The sequence below is a fragment of the Elgaria multicarinata genome, chromosome 5 (genome assembly GCF_023053635.1).
Source record: "Elgaria multicarinata webbii isolate HBS135686 ecotype San Diego chromosome 5, rElgMul1.1.pri, whole genome shotgun sequence".
In the NCBI taxonomy this organism is placed as follows: Eukaryota; Metazoa; Chordata; class Lepidosauria; order Squamata; family Anguidae; genus Elgaria; species Elgaria multicarinata.
Genome location: NC_086175.1, coordinates 112,089,351 through 112,109,930, shown reverse-complemented (window position 1 = coordinate 112,109,930; position 20,580 = coordinate 112,089,351). Strand labels below are relative to the sequence as shown.

General features: G+C 41.9%; 1 protein-coding gene across 4 annotated transcripts in view; it reads right to left on the bottom strand.

Annotated features, from left to right (window-relative positions):
- Positions 1-8,853: 8,853 nt before the first annotated feature.
- Positions 8,854-20,580, bottom strand: part of SPATA13 (spermatogenesis associated 13) — a 161,966-nt gene continuing 150,239 nt past the window's right edge. For all 4 annotated transcript variants that reach the window (XM_063127024.1, XM_063127025.1, XM_063127026.1 and 1 more), the window contains 5 exons: positions 19,724-19,956; positions 14,112-14,241; positions 11,551-11,923; positions 10,602-10,676; positions 8,854-10,237 (listed from right to left, as the gene is read on the bottom strand). In XM_063127024.1, the coding sequence (XP_062983094.1) occupies positions 10,056-10,237; positions 10,602-10,676; positions 11,551-11,923; positions 14,112-14,241; positions 19,724-19,956 (993 nt within the window). In that variant the 3' untranslated portion in view covers positions 8,854-10,055. The remainder of the gene's footprint in view (positions 10,238-10,601; positions 10,677-11,550; positions 11,924-14,111; positions 14,242-19,723; positions 19,957-20,580) is intronic.

Below are 20,580 nucleotides of genomic sequence, written 5' to 3'. Positions count from 1 at the left end.
TGTGTCTCACTTTCCAGAGGTCACTCCTCTATTTGAAGACAACCTCTGTAGGACCACAGGAAGCTGCCTTAACTGAGTCAGACCTGTGGTCCATCTGGCCCAATATTGTCAACACTGACTGGCAGCAGCTCTCCAGGGTTTCAGGCACGAATTTTTCCAGCCCTACTTGGAGATGCTGGGGATTGAACGTGGGACTTTATACATGCAAAACATGGGCTCCATCACACCGAGCCACGGCCTTTCCCAAGGGCTGTTGGTCCAAGGCCAGTTTAAAGACAAAGAAGCCTAAAAAGGGAGAGCAGCAGGGGCCTTGAAGTTGCCTATCAATATGTAGCACCTGGACAGACAGGTCACCGGGTTACAGGCTTCCTCACTATTTAAACTGTAATTATTTGTAAGCGTTCATTTATGCATATAAATTAGCATACACAAATTTTGTGTCATGATCTGTGTCATTTATCTTCTTTTTGGGTGATGTGTAAGTGGCCACCCAAGCTATTACCCACAGCAGTGGTGTGGGTTTCTGTGCTCTCTCTCTCTCTCTCGCTCTGTGTGTGTGTGTGTGTGTGTGTGTGTGTGTGTGTGAGAGAGAGAGAGAGAGAGAGAGATTTCTGCTCCTTTTGTTAATAGGCTCTGCAGAAGGTGAAGGGGGGGATTATGTGGCACCACAAAGTGGAAGAGGCCTCCTAAGTCGATGATGCCAACAGAAAAATACCATGCAGGATATCAAGAACATGGCCTTCCGTCAAGTAATTTCTTGACTGGGATGGGGGAGGAGAGGAGAGCCCCCCCACACAACCCAGGAAAGCCCCTGAAGTGGCCTCAGTGGCAGCACCTGAAGCCAAAGTGGCTCTTGCCAGTGTCACATATCAATGTATCTTTAACAGGTCTGCAGCTGTTAGTCTCCAGGTCCTGCTCGAAGGCCTGGGTGGGGCTTCTGCTTTATGCTCTCCTTGGTGTGGGCTTTGAAGCAGGCAGTTTGATGTGTATGCCAGGAATGTCCCCAAAGCACTCATAATTCTTCTGTTGGAAGACTTCACTTGCTGACTTGATGTCGAAGGGCAGTCTATTAAAATGGTACCTCCCCATGGGGTATTAAACATATAGAGTTCTGCTGACTCCTTATCTAGGGCCACTTGCCAGTAGCCATCCGTCTCATCTAAGATGGTAAACAACTTTTTGCCAGCAAGGTCTCTCTGCACATCCTCAACTGTAGGGATTGAAAGATGTTGCTTCACTGCTTTGTTCAGATCCCTGGGATCAAGGCATAACCTGAGTGAACCATTCTTTTTTTGTGTTAGCACCATGCTGTTGGATTAGTCACCTTTGTAATGACTCCCTTTGACTCTAAGTCTTCCAGTGTTGTTTTCAAGGGGGCAATGACTGCATATGGAATCTTTCTACATCCATGCACCATAGCTAACACTGTGGGATCCACATGAATATATTGCACACCTGGGAAACAACTCAGGCCTTCAAAAACACCACAATAATGTTTGAGGACATCCTCCATCTTGGTTGGAGAATGTACTGCTACTACGTGCACATGTCTGATCAAATCAAGGGCTACACAGGCTGACCGACCAAGAAGTAGTGGATCTCTAGTATCTGTGACATAGAAGGTTAGATTTCGATTCTTAAGACCATTTTTGCAGGGAGCTACAATGGCCCCTCTTGGTTTGACCTTTGCTCCCCCAAAGGCAACTAATGTCACATTTGTCATCGCTGCACACACTTTATCCTGCAAGCACTCTGTGTCTTTTGGAATTGTGTTAGCATCAGCTCCAGAATCTAACTTGAAAACAACTGGAAGTCCTGCCACAACTACTGTGCTATACCAGGCATCTGGACTTCCCATGAGCCTAGCTTGATGGCACTTAGTCATTACTCCCATAAATAGGGCGTTTACATCTTTGGTGAGACCGGAAGGCTCAGACTGTGTCCTGCACATTTTAGCAAGACACAATCTGAGGGATACCACAGCCAGGTCACCGCTGGACTCAGATACAACTATGTCCATTGCCACCAGGATCCCCAGTCATTTTGGGCTGGTGGCCACATGTGGAATTTTGAGGGAGTGTCATGGGTGCTCTCACAAAATGGTTACCATGGGTGGGGGAAGCCATTAAAAATGGCTGCCAGGATGAACATGGCTAGTCACAAAACACTCATTTCTTAAAGGTCAAACTTGTGATATTAAAAGTAAAGTAAGTTATCCAAGAACTAAGCTCAGGCAAGTTCTTAAGTCCAAAACATAAAACCACTCTTATGAACCCAAATAAAGATGGGGGTGGCACTTCAGTTTGCAACATGTTAGCCTCTCAAGTAATAATTTTATCTAAAAAGACATCTTGAGAAATAACATAAAAATCAGGAAGGAGAGGGACCCTGGCAGGCACCAAGAGCAATGTATGTGGGCACGCTGGTGTCAGGCACCACAGTGGCAACCCCAGAAGTAGACCATATAATGACAAACTGTCCACAGAGGGTGCAATAGCCATTCCTTATTTCTCAACTGCAGCTTCTGCTAATAAGAGGTTTTCTATTGCCCTTCAGATCTCTCGGTCTACCTTGGGGTAGGGGAGGTGTCCTCTTTTATAGAGGAGAGCCCTCTATCTGAACAGCTACCAGAGGACTCCCATCTATTTTGAAGGTATTCACTATTTGAAGGGCTATCTTGTCCCAGTAGAAAGCTATATAACCGTTAGAAGGGAAGACCTGGGCCTTGAAGTTGCCCATCAACAGCACTTAGAAAGCAGACTGTGTAAGGCACACAGTCTGCCAGACTCTAGTGTGTTGTGCTGTATTTCTATTTAGATTATAATTTCTAGATTTGCATCAACATGTATAAATTAACAAACACAATGGTGTCCTGTTTTTGGTGATGTGTGTCCTTTTGTGTGTGTGTGGGGGGGGGGAATTCACAGGTGCCACACTAACTACAACTCATAAGAATATAAGAAGAGCCCTGCTGGATCAGACCAAGGATCCATCTAGTCCATCACTATTCACACAGTGGCCAACCAGCTGAAGACCAGGAACTCACAAGTAGGACACGATGCACCCATGTTCCCCAGCATCTGGTGTGTACACGCTTACTGCCTCTGATACTGGAGGTAGCACAGAGCCATTGGTACTAGTAGCCATTGATAGGAATTTATCCAAACCCCTTTTAAAGCCATGCAAATTGGTGGCCATCACCACATCTTGTGGAAGTGAATTCTAAATTTAAAATTTATTTACAATATTTATATATCACTCCCCATTCAGAATTTTGGAGCAGTGGACAAAATAAAATAAAAGCAATAAAAAACACACTAAATTACATTTTTAAAAGAAACAAAGTGCAAAATAAACCGCAGGTGGTCATTAAGGGCAGGCTTCTTGGAACAATGTTTTTTTCAGGAGGTACTGGAAGGAATACAAAGTTGACGCTTGCCTGACCTCCAGAAGCAGGGAATTCCATATGTGCTGTGCAAAAAAGTACTACCTTTTATATGTTCTGCAGTTCCCACTAATCAGCTTCATGTGATGACCCCGGGTTATAGTATTACAGAAGAGGGAGAAAAATGTCTCCCTATTCATATTTCCATCACCAACCAGCACAGGCTCTTGTATCACTATGCCATTTTATCCCTACTTCTCAGGCCTGATCCATTCTGTTTAAGCCTCCCACCCATCTTGAGGTAATTTATCCTGATTTTTGTATGGATATGATCAACTCACAGTATTATTATTCAAACCATTCACGTTTTTCTTGCGGCAATGGGATCCCCTCAAGGAAACATTTTAGAGTAAGAAGTTTGACTGTGATAATTCTGGAAAACCAAACTCCTTCATCTCTCACTTGGAAATATGAGGATTTTGGAGATATTTGCTTGGTGAGAGATGGCCTCGGAAAGGGTCGAAGTCTGACCTTTTGCAATCCGGGATGAGGGAAAATTGGTTGATCAAGGCAACTGCTTTTACTCCACCAGAACCTCCTGTGGGATAATGTATTATCCTTTTCCAGGAAACTGGTGGATTCATTAATAAATAATCCCTCTGACAAATAGGCAGTTAGACATGGTTTTCACAGGGTAGAAACCACAAAAACATGTACCAGTCTCCCAAGACTGTATTGCCATCTTGTGGCCATTTAAAATATTCTTCGCACAGTGCACAGTTGAGCTATGGAATTCACTACCACAAGATGTAGATGACCACTAGACGCAAAGGGAGGGATTGTGTTTATGGGGATCCCATAAAATTGAGCAGGGGCACCTTTCCTGAACTGAGCCTTTCCATTCACCAAAGGCAGATTTGAGATCCCGCCACAACTGCTTATGTGCTTTTGCTGCATTTGTAAAAGGTATTGAGGGTATCCTGAGGTGCTTTGTATTGTACATCTCAGTAGCTGGGAGAAAAGCAGACAAATTCCTTCTTGATCTTTCCTCATGGCAGTGTTATAACTCAAAATATCAGTGCTTCACAGCTGATAAAACTTACCAGGGGAAAAATCTCTCTCCTCTTTGCAAATTGAGATTGATTTTCAGTGTTGGAAGCAGAACTGATGCAGATATTTGATATTGAAGTAATGCTCTTTCAGTGAAATATTAGAAGCGCATCCCACACACGAAATATGGATATAGAATGTAGTCTCCCAACCCATTTGAATTTGAAATAGCAGACGCTGCACTTCAGCTTTATGGACTGTGTAATTATTTTCCATGAAAAGTGATAAAAGCTAAAATTAACTATATGCTTAAAAAACGTTGCCCTGAATTCATTTGAGCAAGACTATGAATAAGACCAAATTAAAACATAGTATTTTTGCTGTCTGATAGTGACCTCCAAATATTTAAAGCTCACATACAAGAATTTATACACAAAAAACAAAACTGTACAGTGAAATTATATAAGACACAGCTGAGAAGTGTTAATTTATGCATATTAAAACATATAAGGTTAGAAGAAGATAAAAGGAATGTACATTTGTATACACATTTCCAGAAAATAGGTTTTTTTATATAAAAAAAGCATATTGAATGCAAATAAATCTGGCAACAGATCACTTCACACCAATACATATGAAGGTAAAAGAGATCCTATACATTATACTTCAGCTGTCAACAGCCAATTCACTTTTTCTGAAGCCACGGCCCCTGAATTGCAATATACGGAGCATTACACAGGTGTTAAGATGCATAAAGCAGATATAGAAGAAAAAATGTTACAGAACACTGGTCAAAATAAAATATACTGGCGAGTTAAACAAGCAGCCCTAATACATACCAATAATATTTTTAAATTACAGAATCATTCAGAAGGCGTCTCCCATATGCAAATGCCATACACATTGAGAAAGAAAGGCAGTTGACAAAAATATACCATTTTATTATGGCTAAGATCCTTTGGCTCAAAATCCAAGCTAAAATCTAAAATACAATTAAAAATAATAATGCCACACACAATGAAATGTGTAATATTTCAATTATTAAGCTCCTTCATTTTTTAAAAATATTGAAATGCAAGCCACTATTAAACCTAGCTTATTTATCTGCAGAAAGATGATACTGGTAGCAAACTAAAGAGTTAGAGTTTGGCGCTAGCTTAGCGCAATAGAAACAAGTTAGGGGTTGGAAGGGTGTGCTTTTCTGCCTTGCTGAGAGGACCATTTATAAAATGGGGTCTCTCTTGCTAAGCTGTGCTTTAGTGGGTTGTGATCATCATCATCGTTCCCAACCTTCAGTCCCAGATGGTGTTAGACTACAACTCCCATCATCCACAGCCAGCATGACCATTGGTCATGGATGATAGGTGCTGTTGATGAAGAACATCTGGGAACCCGAGGTTGGGAACCACTGTATATGAGAAAATGGTCAAGTGTTGCTTTGGAAATTAAGAGTTCAGTCCTGATTTCTTTTCTTTTCTTTCTTTTTGGCAGTGGGGGTGGTATTGATATGCAAATTTAAAGCAAACCATATTATTAAAAAGGACATTAACTTGATGTAAATCTGATCAAGGCAAACATAACATTCTTAAATGTATAGCTGATTTTCAACAGGGACCTAGACCAGGATCTAAAGAACTGCTCAATTAATTTTGCATGCCCGAAGTGGGGTTGGTTTCATATTTCTTAAACAGCAGCCTGCTTTGGTGCAATTGGCAAACAACTTTTGAAACTGATGGGAGTTGAAAAAGCAGCTTCTAATACAACATAGCAATTCTCATTGCAGGGGTGGGGGAGTACCCCCATTAAATCCCACTTGATAAGAACAAACCCTTTGACTAATCTGAAGTAGCCCTTTGGATCCTGGCCAACAAAACTATATTGAATTTCCTGGGTAATGCCACTTTGGTTGAGAGTATAACATGTTTACCGAAAGATCTTGGAAGAATCTAAATCCAGTGTACTTTTCCAGCCTTCAGATCCTCCAAATTCAGAACATTTTTAAACCTTGTTAATTATTGTTATTGATCATCATCATCTACAGCAGCCAGCTTCAACAAGCTGCATCCATCAACTTCTTCACACACACAATGCAAAATTAGGCTGCAAGAAGCAATGGTGAAGATCATTACCTAAACCAATTTGATGTGCACAGTACCGTATGTAACATTGTTCCTGAGTAACCTAAATAATGGTACGATTTCCCTCTCTTTACAACAAGTGAGAGTTTCCTGAAGTAACATCAGTGCATCTGCAAGTGTTCTCTGCTCCTTTCCAGTGCTAAAACTACAACACTCCCTGGAGAGAAAAGACACTGGGCGTGAAGGCCCAGGCTTACCTAGGACTATCTGGAGCATTTCCTTGGCTTCCATAGTCTGCTGTACATCTGCACCTGGGGCAGGGGCGGAGGGCGGCAAAAAAAGAGAAAAAGCTGGCCGTAGTGCAGTAGGGCCTCCTGTCACCACAGGTTGCCTAGTCCTGGCAGGGAACATCCAGCCAAAAATAACTGGTGGGAGCCATTCTGGACCTTACGCTCTGTGAACGACTGCAGCTTTTAACAACATCCAGCCCATTAACTAAGCCAATATTTCTTGCACAAACACTGTCATCATGGCATAGGCACATGGCCAGAGGCAGACACCGCTATCTGGATGGGTCAGTTGAGCCTTGAAGCTTCTCAAGTTTTAATAGTTGTATAAAAAGACAATAAATAGCATCAAAATGGAGCCACTGAGAAAAAAGAGGCAGAAACCCAAGAGATTTGCTTAAGTATAAAACATCTAAAGAGCCCTCATAAAGTTAACGGAGCAGCCCAGTCCAAAGACGACTGAGTTTGTTCAGCAGTGAGAAAATGTCAACTGGAAAAGAAAAATGGAAAAGTGGGTACGGCTTCCTGGAGGACATGGCCACCTGGCACCCTTCTGTTAGGTGAGAATACATTTCAACATGCTATTACAGATCACAGTTGTTAAGAAATAACTTTAGGCCACATTTTTAGAACATGAATGGAGCAAAGGGAGTTGAGGCAGTGCCTCAAAAATCCTCACCCAACAACTATAAGTGTACATTCAGCACTTGTACTACCAAAGCAGGTGACTGTACAAATCAAATGGGCACATTTTCTTTTGTATCAAACCCAGATCTCTGTTGCAATGCTGTTTTAAAACACTTTTAACAAGTGAATAATTTCTGCAAGTAAAATGCCAGTCTATAATTCTACTTATCCAGTTCTCAGGTATTTCATTTGAAAACGTTAATATTGAAAAGCAAGCAATGAGGTTCACAGCATGCTGGGCCGGATCTACACTACTGCTTTAAAGCGCTTTATAACAGTTTTATAGCGCTTTAAAGCAGTTAAAGCGCTTTATAACTGTTATAAAGCGCTTTAAAGCAGTAGTGTAGATCTGGCCCTGGACAATACAGCTGAGCGTCAACATATTTTCCCCCCAGTCATTGCTGAGCTATGTATAGAAGGCATATCTAACACACCTGTTTTTAAAAGCTGTCACTTCTGTTTAAAAATGCTTTGTCACTTTCACGAGTATGAAAAATGCAGGTGCAAGAACTTATTTCAATCTAAGTCCTCAGTCAATAAATCTACCAGGATGTGTCTTAGGTCAGCATTTGTATCTTAACAGATGATAAGGCTTTTATTGTCTATTGCAGAAGCTGCCAATCAAATTAAAAATCATTTGAACAATCTACATGCGTGTCAGCCTTCCCCAACTTGCATTTTGGATTATGAGCCCATAGTCCCCAGAGAGGACTGGCTGGGGATGATAGGGGCTGTAGTCCAACACATTGGTAGGCACCTGGTTGGGAAAGGCTGACATATATGGTGGCACAATTCAGCCAAGCTCTGGAACTTTTAAATCTCAGTTCAATGCAAAATAGGATTCTGTCATACCTATTGGGGTGTGGGATGGCTGGGTGTGGTGGGGTGTGGGGGAGAGACAGAGAAAGGAAAGTGGTTAGTAGTGGGAACAGCCCACTCCTAATCATGTCTGCTCAGAAGTAAGTTCCCATGAATTCAAAGTGATTTACTTCCTAGTAAATACACTTAAGATTGATTTACATTTCACCCTCTGATTAAGAATCCTGACTGCTGCCCATTGTCCTTCATATAGTTTAACCCCACAAAGCTAATTACCTTGTTTTCACTGTCGAAGTCATTCCTGAATCTACCTTTGCTATTAGAAAATATCCCTGGTCAGAGTTTGTCAATTTGGAAACCAGTTTTGAAATAGAGTCTCTTTCTCACTCCATCCTGTTGATAATGTATATTTAATATAAATATTAATATATCACCACTTGGGCATGGGCTGGGGTGGGAATAGTGTGTGCCATAAACTTGGGGTCAATTTTTTAAAAGTTATGTTAAAAACAACTTCATTTCGCAGAATAGAACAGAACAAATCAAATCAAAATGAGATATCATTTTAATATTCCATAAATAGGCCACATTTGACCTAAGTTTTAATCAAAGTTCATCTTTGATGCTACTAGATGGTTCTTGGTGTAGGATCTTCTTGACATCACTGCAAAGAAATTAATTGCTAAGCAACTCTCTCACTTCACTGATGTATGCAAGAATAACCCAATTAAGTACCATTTAGGAAACCCTTTGGAAGCCTTTTCTAAGGGTTATACAAACCAGTCAGAATGAGTATATTTACAAGATAGTGACAAAAACCTCTTTTGAGTTAACAGTCTCTCAGATTCTTTTTCTTTGTACCGTCACATTAGTGCCATCAAAAACACCATTAAAACAGAGAACACTTCAGCTTTTCATAGTGTAAAAAGTAGGCATACTGGAAATCACAGAGGCAATTTTCACAGGCTAAAAAGCTGCAGGTAACAAAATAAAATGAAATCAATTTCTTGAAATGCATACAATACATGCAGCAAAGTACTGTTTTTGGTAAGAATTATCTCATGATGCATTGGGTCCTTCATTATTTGCAACAGCATGTAAAAATGCGTGTTCATTTATGCCACCAAATTAACATGCCCTCCCATTTTGCTGGGAAGATGCTAAGGCCTTGCAGGAAGTCCTACTCCCGTTTAGTTAAATTAACAGAAAAAGACAGCGAACTAAGACAAACAGGAAGGACTGAAGTTCAGCAGTTCTTGCAGTAGCGGCAACCTGATCACATGAGAGCCACTTGGTGCTCACAGAAAAGATGATACTTCTCTTTGCCAACATGCTGTGCAGGGGGAAAAAATGCTTTCCTTCCTATTTCTAAATTTGGCCATCAATTCATTATTAAGACAGGCAAAATGACCCAGAGATTTTAACCATTCCTTTGGTACAAGTATAAGATAAACATACGCCACTGTTCTAGGATAGCAGCAATTTCCCCTTGTGACCAAGTGGCAGGTTCTTCATCAGCAACGTTTATTGACGCAGATCAACATTTGCTTCAGATCACACCACAGTCTTCTTCATTAAACCACCTGTACTTCATCGTTCTCAACGAAGGTTATGGTGGAAGGTTAGGAGGATCCTAACTCCTTCCATTCAGGGCAGAATCCATGGTTTTCCAGCTGGACCAACACATTCTTTGCTGGCAATTGGTTCTCCTTTACCACATGTCCTTCTAGTCCACGGACCTCTAGCCATTCATTTCTTGAAAGGTGTCAGTTTGTTAAAAGTGTGCCAGAAAAGTGACGGCTTCCGTTTTGGTTCTGCCAGGGCAAAGACCTGCTGTTGTGGAATGCTAGTGGGCACAGTGATGTGACGCTGATGGATAGGGTGTAAACTCTGGTGAGGTGGCGGGACAGGACACCCGCTGTAGCCGACAGCTGGGGAAAGAAAGCATTGAGAACATGAATACAGAAACATGAATACTGGATTTACAGTTTAGGGCCAGTTTGCACAAGACATTTTGCTTTACACTCCAGTTATCCCAAATGTCCATAGCCGTGCACTCATGGGTAAAGGTAACATGTGAATTACCACAGTTATACAGTAGCTAGGAGCAGTCTCTGCAGTTGCCTTGCCCTTCCAGCCACTGAAAGTGAGGGAATGTCTGTCAACTAGAGCGGCAATGGCTGGTTCATGTGTTACCACCTTTCCCCACCATGCCCAGTGTCAGCCAGGACTCCTCATGTAAAGGGCGAATGAGCCTTCAATCATGCAGGGGGAAAAGACGATTTAAATATTAACCTTTAATCTTTCCGTGTCTTGACTTCCGTGCATTTTGCATGGCTTGTTTCTTTTGGTTTTCCGAGATCTCCATTCCTACATTTGGGGTTAAATCATCTGTATTTAAATGCCATTTGAAATATATGACTGCAGTAAATTTTAAAAGCAAAGAACAGTGAAAACATCATACAAAAACACTAGGCTTAATGGTGCAATTCAAGTGGGGAGGAGTCACAGCTCAGTAATAGAGCACACCCCTCCTACCATGCTTTGTATCCGAAAGGTCCCAGGTTCAAATCCTATCATCTCCAAGTAGGGTTGAGACAAACCTCTGTTAAATCCTGGGGGGTGGGGGTGGGTGGGCTGCCAGTCAGTATAAACCAGGGATGGACAACGCACACAGTCTATAGGCTGCTTGTGCCCCTCCCCGCATGGTTGTTTTTACAGGGGATCCTGCTCCCACCAAAATTGTTGCTGTGTCAGTGGCATCAAAAAAGTGACATGTTTAGTTTGGAGAAGAGAAGACTGAGGGGAAACATCATAGAACTCTTCAAATACTTGAAAGGTTGTCATACAGAGGAGGGCCAGGATCTCTTCTCAATCATCCTAGAGTGCAGTATATGGAATACTGGGCTCAAGTTGCAGGAAGCCAGATTCTGGCCGGACATCAGGAAAAGCTTCCTGACTGAGAGCAGTACAACAATGGAATCAGTTACCTAGGGAGGTTGTGGGCTCTCCCACACTAGAGGCACTCAAGATGAAGCTGGACAACCATCTGTCAGGTATGCTTTAAGGTGGATTCTTGCATTGAGCAGGGGGTTGGACTCGATGGCCTTATAGGCCCCTTCTACCTCTACTATTCTATGATTCTATAAAAGTCTTGGAATCCATGAAGAGCAAAAGAAAAGAGCAGTAGACACAAGATAACCTCTTGTTTTAATACTTTCGTTTACTAGAAGATGTTACTTACCCATTTCTTTGTCTTCTTGCACTCGTCTCCTCTCATTTGCACAAGCCTCCAGCCACCTTTTCTTATCCCCTGCCTTTTTACCAAAAAACAGATGAACCTCTTCTGTGGCACGATTTACAATTTTGAAAGCATTTTTTACATTGGTATTGAAGTCCTTGTCTCTGCCATCCTCAATGTCTAGCACCTCCATCTCGTCCATATCCATCCGGCCCTTGTAGTACAGCATGTCCCTTCTCAATAAATCTTTCTTACAGAACACAAGCTGGTGGTCAAAGAGAAAGAAAGTCCTTTGCTGGCTCTTGCCTTGCTTGGAGATTTTGGTCAGTTCTCCCGAGTGGATCAATTCCGAGCTTCTGCCTAAGATGTCTTGCCCCTAAAACATTTGCAAGAAACAGAAAAAGAAAGACCCAAGGTTATTTTCTTGTACAATTACCATTATCTTAGTTGACAGTATGAATAACTTATATTGGAATCATTGGCGTATGGGTGTCTCTTTGGACCAAGCCCTTTGGTCACAATCCAAATCAGAATTAAGCATGCTTATTATGTTCACTGAAAGCTGGCTTTAGGCATATTTAACTCTGTGTTGGAGTTCAGATTTAAGCCCTGCTCAATTGTTTACCTCCACCCTGCTGCACAAGTATCATTACATGAGAGAGCAGGAACAAGCCTGTTGGCCCCTTCACCTCCCATATGCCTCTATTCCTGCAGTCCCCACTTGAGCTGCGTTCGGACAACACAATGGTCAATGCTGAGTTAATAATCAACTCCACGATTGACTATTGAAGGGGTACTCCCCACACAATTTGATTATAATCTACCATGGTGTGGTTTAAGGTCGGCATTGAGTTGACTATTATTTGATTGACACATCCCCCCCCCCCCCGTCTTTTAGCTGGTATCCCCTCAGTCAATGTGAGTTCTGCTGGTTGGACTAGAGTGGCAGCCACTGCTTTGGTCACTCTTGCCAGGGGACTCTGTAGTTGCCAAAAATAACCAAGTGTGTGCGACAAAATAGTCAACGGTGCCCGACACACAACCTAATAACCAATGGTTGTTCAAATAATCAACTCTGCACAGCATTGGTTATTTTGATCAAATAATCAACCGTGGTATGAAAAAGTCCCGATAGATGACACGATAACCAACCGTTGACTATTTAACCTACTGTTGACTATTTAACCCACCATTGGTTATTGTGTCATCTGAACCCAGTCATGATTTTACATCACATGGAAAGCCTACCCAAGAAGAAATATTTCCTTACTGAAGATGTTCAGCCCCCCACACATAGGAACTGCAGGAACAGGGACACAGGGGGGCAGAGGGGGCAACAGGCTTGTCCCTCTCTCCCTTGTAATTGTGTGTGTGTGAGTGAGTGAGTGAGTGAGAGAGAGAGAGAACAACTCTTTTCCCCTTGTTCTCTATTTCAAATATATGATTAAGTGATCACTCTATTGCTAAGAGAATAACTGTAAAAAGAATTGACATATACATTATGGAGCAAAGTATTTTCAGTAGTTGTCCCAGTATTTTTAAATTGTCCTTCTGCCTGGAGACTAGGCCCGAATCTACACAAAGCAGGATATAGCACTATGAAAGTGGTATGAAATTGGTATATAAATGGCAGGAACCACACTAAGCAGGATATTGTATGAAAGCAGTATATAAAAGGCAGGAGCCACACCAAGCAGGATATATTGCACTATGAAAGCGGTATGAAAGCAGTATATAGTATGTGTCAATGGGCCCCAACAGTTGTCAGTGCACTTCAGTACTGCTACAAAGCAGTAGTGCAGCTCCTGCCTTTTATATGCCGCTTTCATAATGCAATATTCTGCTTGGTGTAGATTAGGCCTAGCTTGGCCCTGTCACTTGCTTCATTTTATATACAGGGAAAAATCATTTTTCTGCCATAGGGCTTTTGACAGTGAGGGTTCTGTTGGTATTACCTGTGCTTTATGCCATAAACCACTTTGTGAACAAATGTTAAAAATACAAGTGCTATAAATAAATAAAACTCTCCAAAATGAATCAACAAGATGGAAATCAATGATGACTTTCTTGAATAAATTATATTATTATTAATTATTATTATTATATTTATTTGTATCTCGCCCTTTGCCCAATTCTGGGCCTCAAGGTGGCCTTACAAAATTTAAAACATATACATTTTAAAACCTATGGTAAGAAATATACAAATATATTAATTACAATATTAAAACATTAAACATTTAAAATACACGACAATTTTACAAGTCCTTAATATAGACAGAGGCCCAGATTATTCGCCAAAGGCCTGCCGGAACAAAGAAGTTTTTGCCTGCTTCCAAAAGCACATCAAGGAGGGAGCCAGTCCAGCTTCCCTGGGAAGGGAGATCCAGAGCATTGGAGCACCACCAAGAAGTCCCTCTCTCATGTTCCCACCAGGCGTGCCTTCCCACCAGGCGTACCTCTTCTGGGCTTCCCCAGAAGATCGCAAAAGTTGACACACAAATGGAACTGGCTGTTAAATATTCCGCGTCTTTACGCTTTACAACTTCCTGGAAGTGCATCCTTACCTCCCAGTTCACAATGGACACTTGCCAGCGGGCAATTTTGTCTATACTTTCTAGCCTTCGTTTGCGTTCATTAATCAGACAGGCTACATTCTTCATGGCTTCGTACGCTGCCTTTATATTGTTATAATCACTGCAAAATAAAAGTAGGCACAGGTCAATCATTTGAGCTGATCATTTTACAACCTTCATACTTGGCTTGTGAGTTCCCGGTGCCATGTGGCTAGCCACTATCAGAAACACAAAGTTAGGCTAGATAGACTTTGGTATGATTCATCGAAACTCATTAACAGTGAGAGTTAATGCACAAAGATTTATAGCATCATTTTTCCCACCCACAGTTAAGTGCTGGCATTATCTTCAAACATATTTATATGAATCAAAGTTGGCTGATAACCAAGATTTTAAATCAGGATATGAAGCTATTTTCAAAACCTGATTAATAGCGAAGCCTAGTTAGCATTAATAAGATTGGGGCTTGCATAAGCCTTCAATGTGGTGTCTTCAAGGGAAATTCATACTCAAGAGGAGAGCTGGGGGAAGGGAGTACACAGACTTGTAGTCCAATCCCAATCTCTTAGCCATGGGGTGAAGGGGCTAAGAATGTTACTTTTGCTGTGCCCATAAAACCATCTGTTAAACTTTGGAATCACAATCACCACAGGTCTTGACTGTACAATACTGCTTTGAGTTAATAATACAATGATTACCCTCGGTCTGGATGATTTAGAGATTCTGGCCACGTGAGAAACTTGTTTGAAAACTTTTGTGTTAAATGACGATTCTTTTTTTAGGCCCCTTACATCCCAAATGAGGCTTTTATTGAGCAACTGCACTGCCCCAAACACAGAATTGTATTGCAGGGTGGGGTGTCCAGATATCATTATCTTCCATTTGTAACCCTCCCATATTTTCCCATCTCTTTGTCTTTTTTTTCTTACTGCAACAAATCTGTTCAAAAGGAAAAGACGAAATGCCTTTGGTAGTGCTAGAAGCTGTCTAGAAGCGCCCTTAGATATGTTCAGGAATTACACTAGTATTTAATAGTACAAATGTTAATTCCTAAGATTCATGAAACATAAGTAACTAGATTTAATGTACAGTGAGTCTTACTACATGTCTATGCAGCAGTAAATCCCAATGCGTTCAGTGGGGATTATTCCCTACTAAGTATGCTTAGGAATTCCATCTTAACTGTACTTTTTTGATGACAGCTTCAAGAGATGCTGATCAGGTTCGCACGATTACAGAGGGAAAAGAAGCCACAGTGGTTTATTTTCCCTCTCTGCGCGGCACGCATGCCAGTCATGAACCATCGAATTAGTATAATTACCTTCGTGAGGTGCGGGTTGTTGTGACATCCAACCCAGTGAGGATGGGTAGCTGGGGTGGTCTGCAAACCATCCTGAAACCCATGGCTTGTTCTAGGGTTTCAGAGTGGTTGATCACCCATGGTGGGTTGTTGTGATGTCCGAATCTTGTGGCTTGTTCATGAAAAATAAGCAGGGTGGCTTATTTTTCATGAACAAGCTACCCTGAGAATCCATGGCTGCTTGTTCGGTTGTTCAGGGTGGCTTGTCGTGATATCAATGGTGGCTTCATTGTGGGTTGCTGGGAACAGCAAGAGAGCCCCCCAGCAAGAGTAGCGAATAGCCCTGCAGTCCTGCTAGTGCCCCAGACTTTCTCCCTTACCCCCTCTGCCCCATGCTGCTAAAAATTGAGAAGACAGGACACTGGAGAGTGTCCCGAACATGTTCATAAACCTCCCCCCACCCCGGTCTCACAAAAGTATGCACATTCAAAATCTGTGTAATTTCCCCCTTTGCTTTAATGCTTTACCATAAAATTTTCACATCTTTACTGATCCCATTCACTACTCTGCCTTGAAGTTTGTGTATCCTTAACGATCTCGCTCACTCCCTGCTCTGCCTTGAAATTTGTGTAGCTTTACCAATCCCATCACTGCTTTGTAACCCATATCTATCTGAATGCTAACAACAGAGGCCAGTGGAGGGAAGCAACAAGCATGAAGGGGAGCTGAAAGCAGCTTGCAGCTGCAGGAGAAGGAGCTCTTCAGGCGGCTGTAACTGGTAGTATGTGAAGTAAAAAAAAAAAAAGGGTGTTCAGTAGCAAGGCAAGTGTCAATGTGGAAGATGAAATTGACAAGGATGTTGACAAAAGGGGCATATTGTGCAAGACCCGGTTTCATAAGGTCTCATAAAATTAATTCCATTTGGTCTTCTGAGCGAGGTGGGAGGAGGTGGCGTGGCGTTTCCCTCGGTAGCTGGCAACACCAGCAGACCAATTACAGAAAGGGTGCTGATGCCGGGACTGAGAAACTCTGCCGCAAAGGTGCCTGGGATACATGTCGAGAGCTGGTGGGAGGACTGAGGGGGGAAACAAACCACGGAAAGCTGTGGAGTGCCTAATCGTCTATCGGGTTAGTGAGCGAATAACCAACCCATGGTGGCCTAGCGTGACATGCAAACTCACCCTCTATCTGAGAAATGCTCTTCAGCTAAACAGAACTGTTATGTTAAACATGCTAAATCTAAGATATATCTCACTATAAAGCTAGGAAATAGTACAGACTATCAACTCTTTGGCTTGTTAACATCTAAATATAATTTTAAATGAAATATAAGCTTATAGTAAGCTTTTTGCTTTTGTTTGATAGGCTACAAGTTTGATAGCTTGTCAACTATTACAGGTTTCCATTCTCTAGTTTTATATTTTCCAGATTTTATCCAGCAGGCCTGCCTGTTATATCTTCCTGGAGTTTTGCTTGTTGTTTGAAATTTGCAGCACATTTGACACTAAAGCTCCAATTTGGAAAACAGGTTTTAAATGAATCCATAAACCACAACAAAAAATAAAAACAACAAAAACAACAGTGTTGATATCATGGAAGAAGTATCAATATTCCAAATTAGGTTTTCATAAACAACAGCCACTTCCCACAGGTCTGAATAACTTTTTAAAATTATCACAACTGAATACATTTAAATAGAAGAAAAGCTCACCATGTCCTAACTATTCTCTTCAAATGTCCATTTTCCTGCTAAATTTTTGCTATTTTAGTAATTCAACAAAAAATTGTAAAGCACAGAATGAAACTAAGGGTTATGATTTCATTAAAACACACACAGAGAGAGAGAGAGAGAGAGAGAGAGAAAGAGAGAGAGAGAGATGTGGGAGGAGTGGTAGGGGGATCTATTTCTGCTGTTGCTAATCTGGGATCCTCACGTCGAGCAGAGACAATAGCTCAAACAGCAGTCCTTTTGTGTAGGCAGAGAGTATGATGGAACAGCTCCAATGAAGGGAAAGCTCAGGCCCTTTCTGCACAAAGCTAAGACAGTTCTTTTCATCGAGGTTTCTGAGACAGCACTGAATAAGTACCAAAGAAGAAAGTTGGAGAGGAAGGAAACAGACAACAAAGCAGTTCCCCCCACCCACAAGAGCCCTGCTCAGTGGCATCGTGAGCGGTGCTGTGGGTTGGGGTAGGAAAGTAGAACTACTGGAGGGGATTATTGCACTGAAAGAGAATGTGGCCTCAGCAGTGTTACTTCCTGGATTGGTTGCACATTAACCAAAACGTTAAGGATTCACAGGCTTAATTGGCTCAGTGTCTGAACGCTTTCACAACATGAATTAGAGCTTGCCCCCTTGATCAAAGATGAGTTTGTCTGCGTGAAGCAGTTGCTGATGCTTGCTTTAGATTTCAAGCAGGTTTGCCTGACAATCCCCTTGTTATTCATCACACATCAACATCAATTGCGAGCAAATGTAATGCGCATCATAGGAATTGATTCAATCAAGCTGAGCTGGTACAGCATATCTGAATGCACAGAGGGGCTCACTTGTTTGAACATGCTATAAGCAGTTTCTGTTGGCCTGTTAACTTTCCATATGCTGAAAGATTTAGACATGGGGAAATTTTCAAACACACAATCACACGTTTCTTCTGATAAAGTGATAAAGCCATGTGAGAGGACTGTACCACCCAGCAAATCTATCCTCCACTATATTTATTCAATAACACTTATACACTGCTTACCATAAACAAATCTCTAAGTGTTTGACATGTAACATTTATATATTTCCATTTGCTGCACAACATAAATGTACAAGGATGGAAACACCACGGCTTCCATGGGCATAGGCAATAAACTTCAATCTGTGCACAATTTGGATTTCTCTCTCTGCGTGTGTTTTTTTTAATGGAAGCTGACATATAATACATCAGAATATTTGTCCATCAGTGTGACCACTCTGACTAGTAGTGGCTCTTCAGGGTCTCAGGCAGAGAAGTCTTTCCATGTAAAAAGGATCAAGTAAGTAGTGCTAGGAGATACTAAGAATTGAACCTGGGACCTTCTGCATGCAAAGCATGAATGCTATTACTGAACTGTGGTCCCTCCTCACAAAATCCTTGTAAAGTAGAAGTTTAGATTTGCCTGGTCTGAGTCAAACACTCAAACCCAGCATTTCCTAACCTGGTATGCTCCAGATGTTTGTGACTACAATCCCCATTGTGCTGGCTGGGGCTGACAGTAGTTAAAGCACAAACCATAGGGAGGGCACCAGACTGGGGAAGGCTGTTCTATCAACACAGGATCGCCTTTATTTTTGCATGATTATACTACAGTTTGGTTTCCACACACATCCCTTCTATGCTTAAGCTGTCCTTTTTTGTTCCAATCCTATAGCAGCATAATGATTGTGAAAAAGTTAAAAGACAAATAAGCATCCTGTTCAGGGGAGTGACAAACAAAGCCCACATGCATGCACATAAAGACTACGAATATGTAACAGATTGCCACAATTGGCTATATGTATGTCCTTCCCCTACGTGGTTCTATATCCTGGAAACAGTGTAATACAGCCTTCCCCAACCTGGTACCCTCCAGATATGTTGGATTGCAACTCCAATCATCCTCAGCTACTATGGCTGCTGGGTGGGGAAAATGACAGTTGTAGTCCAGCGCACTAGATTGGAGAAGGCTGCTGCAAACAGTATTCCATTATGTTGTTGTTGTTGTTGTTGTTGTTATTATTATTTTCTTATCTGCCTCTCCCTTTGGCTAGAGGTGGGGAACAACAATATTCAACTACTCAGACATTCTGAATGGGCTTCATTCCATTCACAGTAACAGGACTTGTGCCAGCCATATTGTGCAATCAATGTAACCTTTGTTTTAAGTGCTAAAAGCAGAATACTTGTACTAATTAATCCCTTTGACTTCACGTGGGCTAAGAAAAAAATAAGTCATTTGTGGATTGTTGTTTAAGGGCACTTTGTTGATATGAATCCTAACCTGGCACCCTCCAGATGTGTTGGACTACAACTTCCATAATCCCCAGTGAGCAGGGTGATTGGCCAAGTGAATGCTGCCAACACAAATGCCAAAGTTACCCTTCAACACGATTTAACCATGATTTTGTCCACTCATCAAGACTGTTAAGAAGCCGTATTGCATCTTCTTCCACTCTCATTAACGGTTTATGTATGAAGGGGACATACAAATCTGAGTTAGCGTATGTGGAAACAACATGAGTGGGTGTACTTCTGGTGGGTAAGCATGGGAGTTTCCCTGAGGGATCGCTTGTCTTACCTGTGATCGTGAGTGGTGTACTTGAGTAGCTCTGCAAGCTGTAGGGGGTATTTACAGATTTTCTGAACCGGCGTGAGAAGAAAACCATCAATGGCAATGTCAATCATTTGTTGAAGGAGGCGACACGCCTCAAAGAAGTGGCGGTACTTTCCCTGTTTTATTAGGTTGGAGAGCTCAATGCAGGCACTGGGATGATTATTACAATACTCAGAGTAGATAGCAAAGCCTTCTTGCTAAAAAAAAAAAAGCAACAAAAGTTTGGTTAACATATCCAAAGGTGTTTTTGTTAAAAAATATATCAAGGAAGGGATTAGGAAAGGTGCTTTCTGATTCCCCGCATACTTTTCCCCCTCTGTCCTTTCCATACTTCTTGAGACTTCTCAGAGATACTGAAGAGAGACAAAGACACAGAAGGACATGTGAGAAGGACAATCCTGTCCCCTCACCACCACACACACAGGCACCCCTCGCTCTCCTCTTTTCCATCTGAAAATGCCACAGAAAGAAGAGAGGCGATGGAATGATGAGCGAAAGGGAGCATGAAGAAGAGACAGTCTCTCACCTCCTACCCTGAACTGCATGCTGGGAAGAAGATGGAGACGGAGGGGCGCGTGAATAAGAAGAGTCCTACTGGAGGCCTGTCTGGTCCAGCATCCCGTTTTTCCAACAGTCGCCAACCGGATCCCTCCAGGACGCATGCCACCCAGCTACTGGTTGCCTCCTAGTGACCTATTTCAGTATTATTTATTTGAGGTGATAGGAAGCTGGAAGCCTTTTCTTCCATTTATCAACCACAGTCCCTTCCCCATATGAAAAGGTCTTACATATGAACCAAAAAAATCAACTAGGTTTCAGGT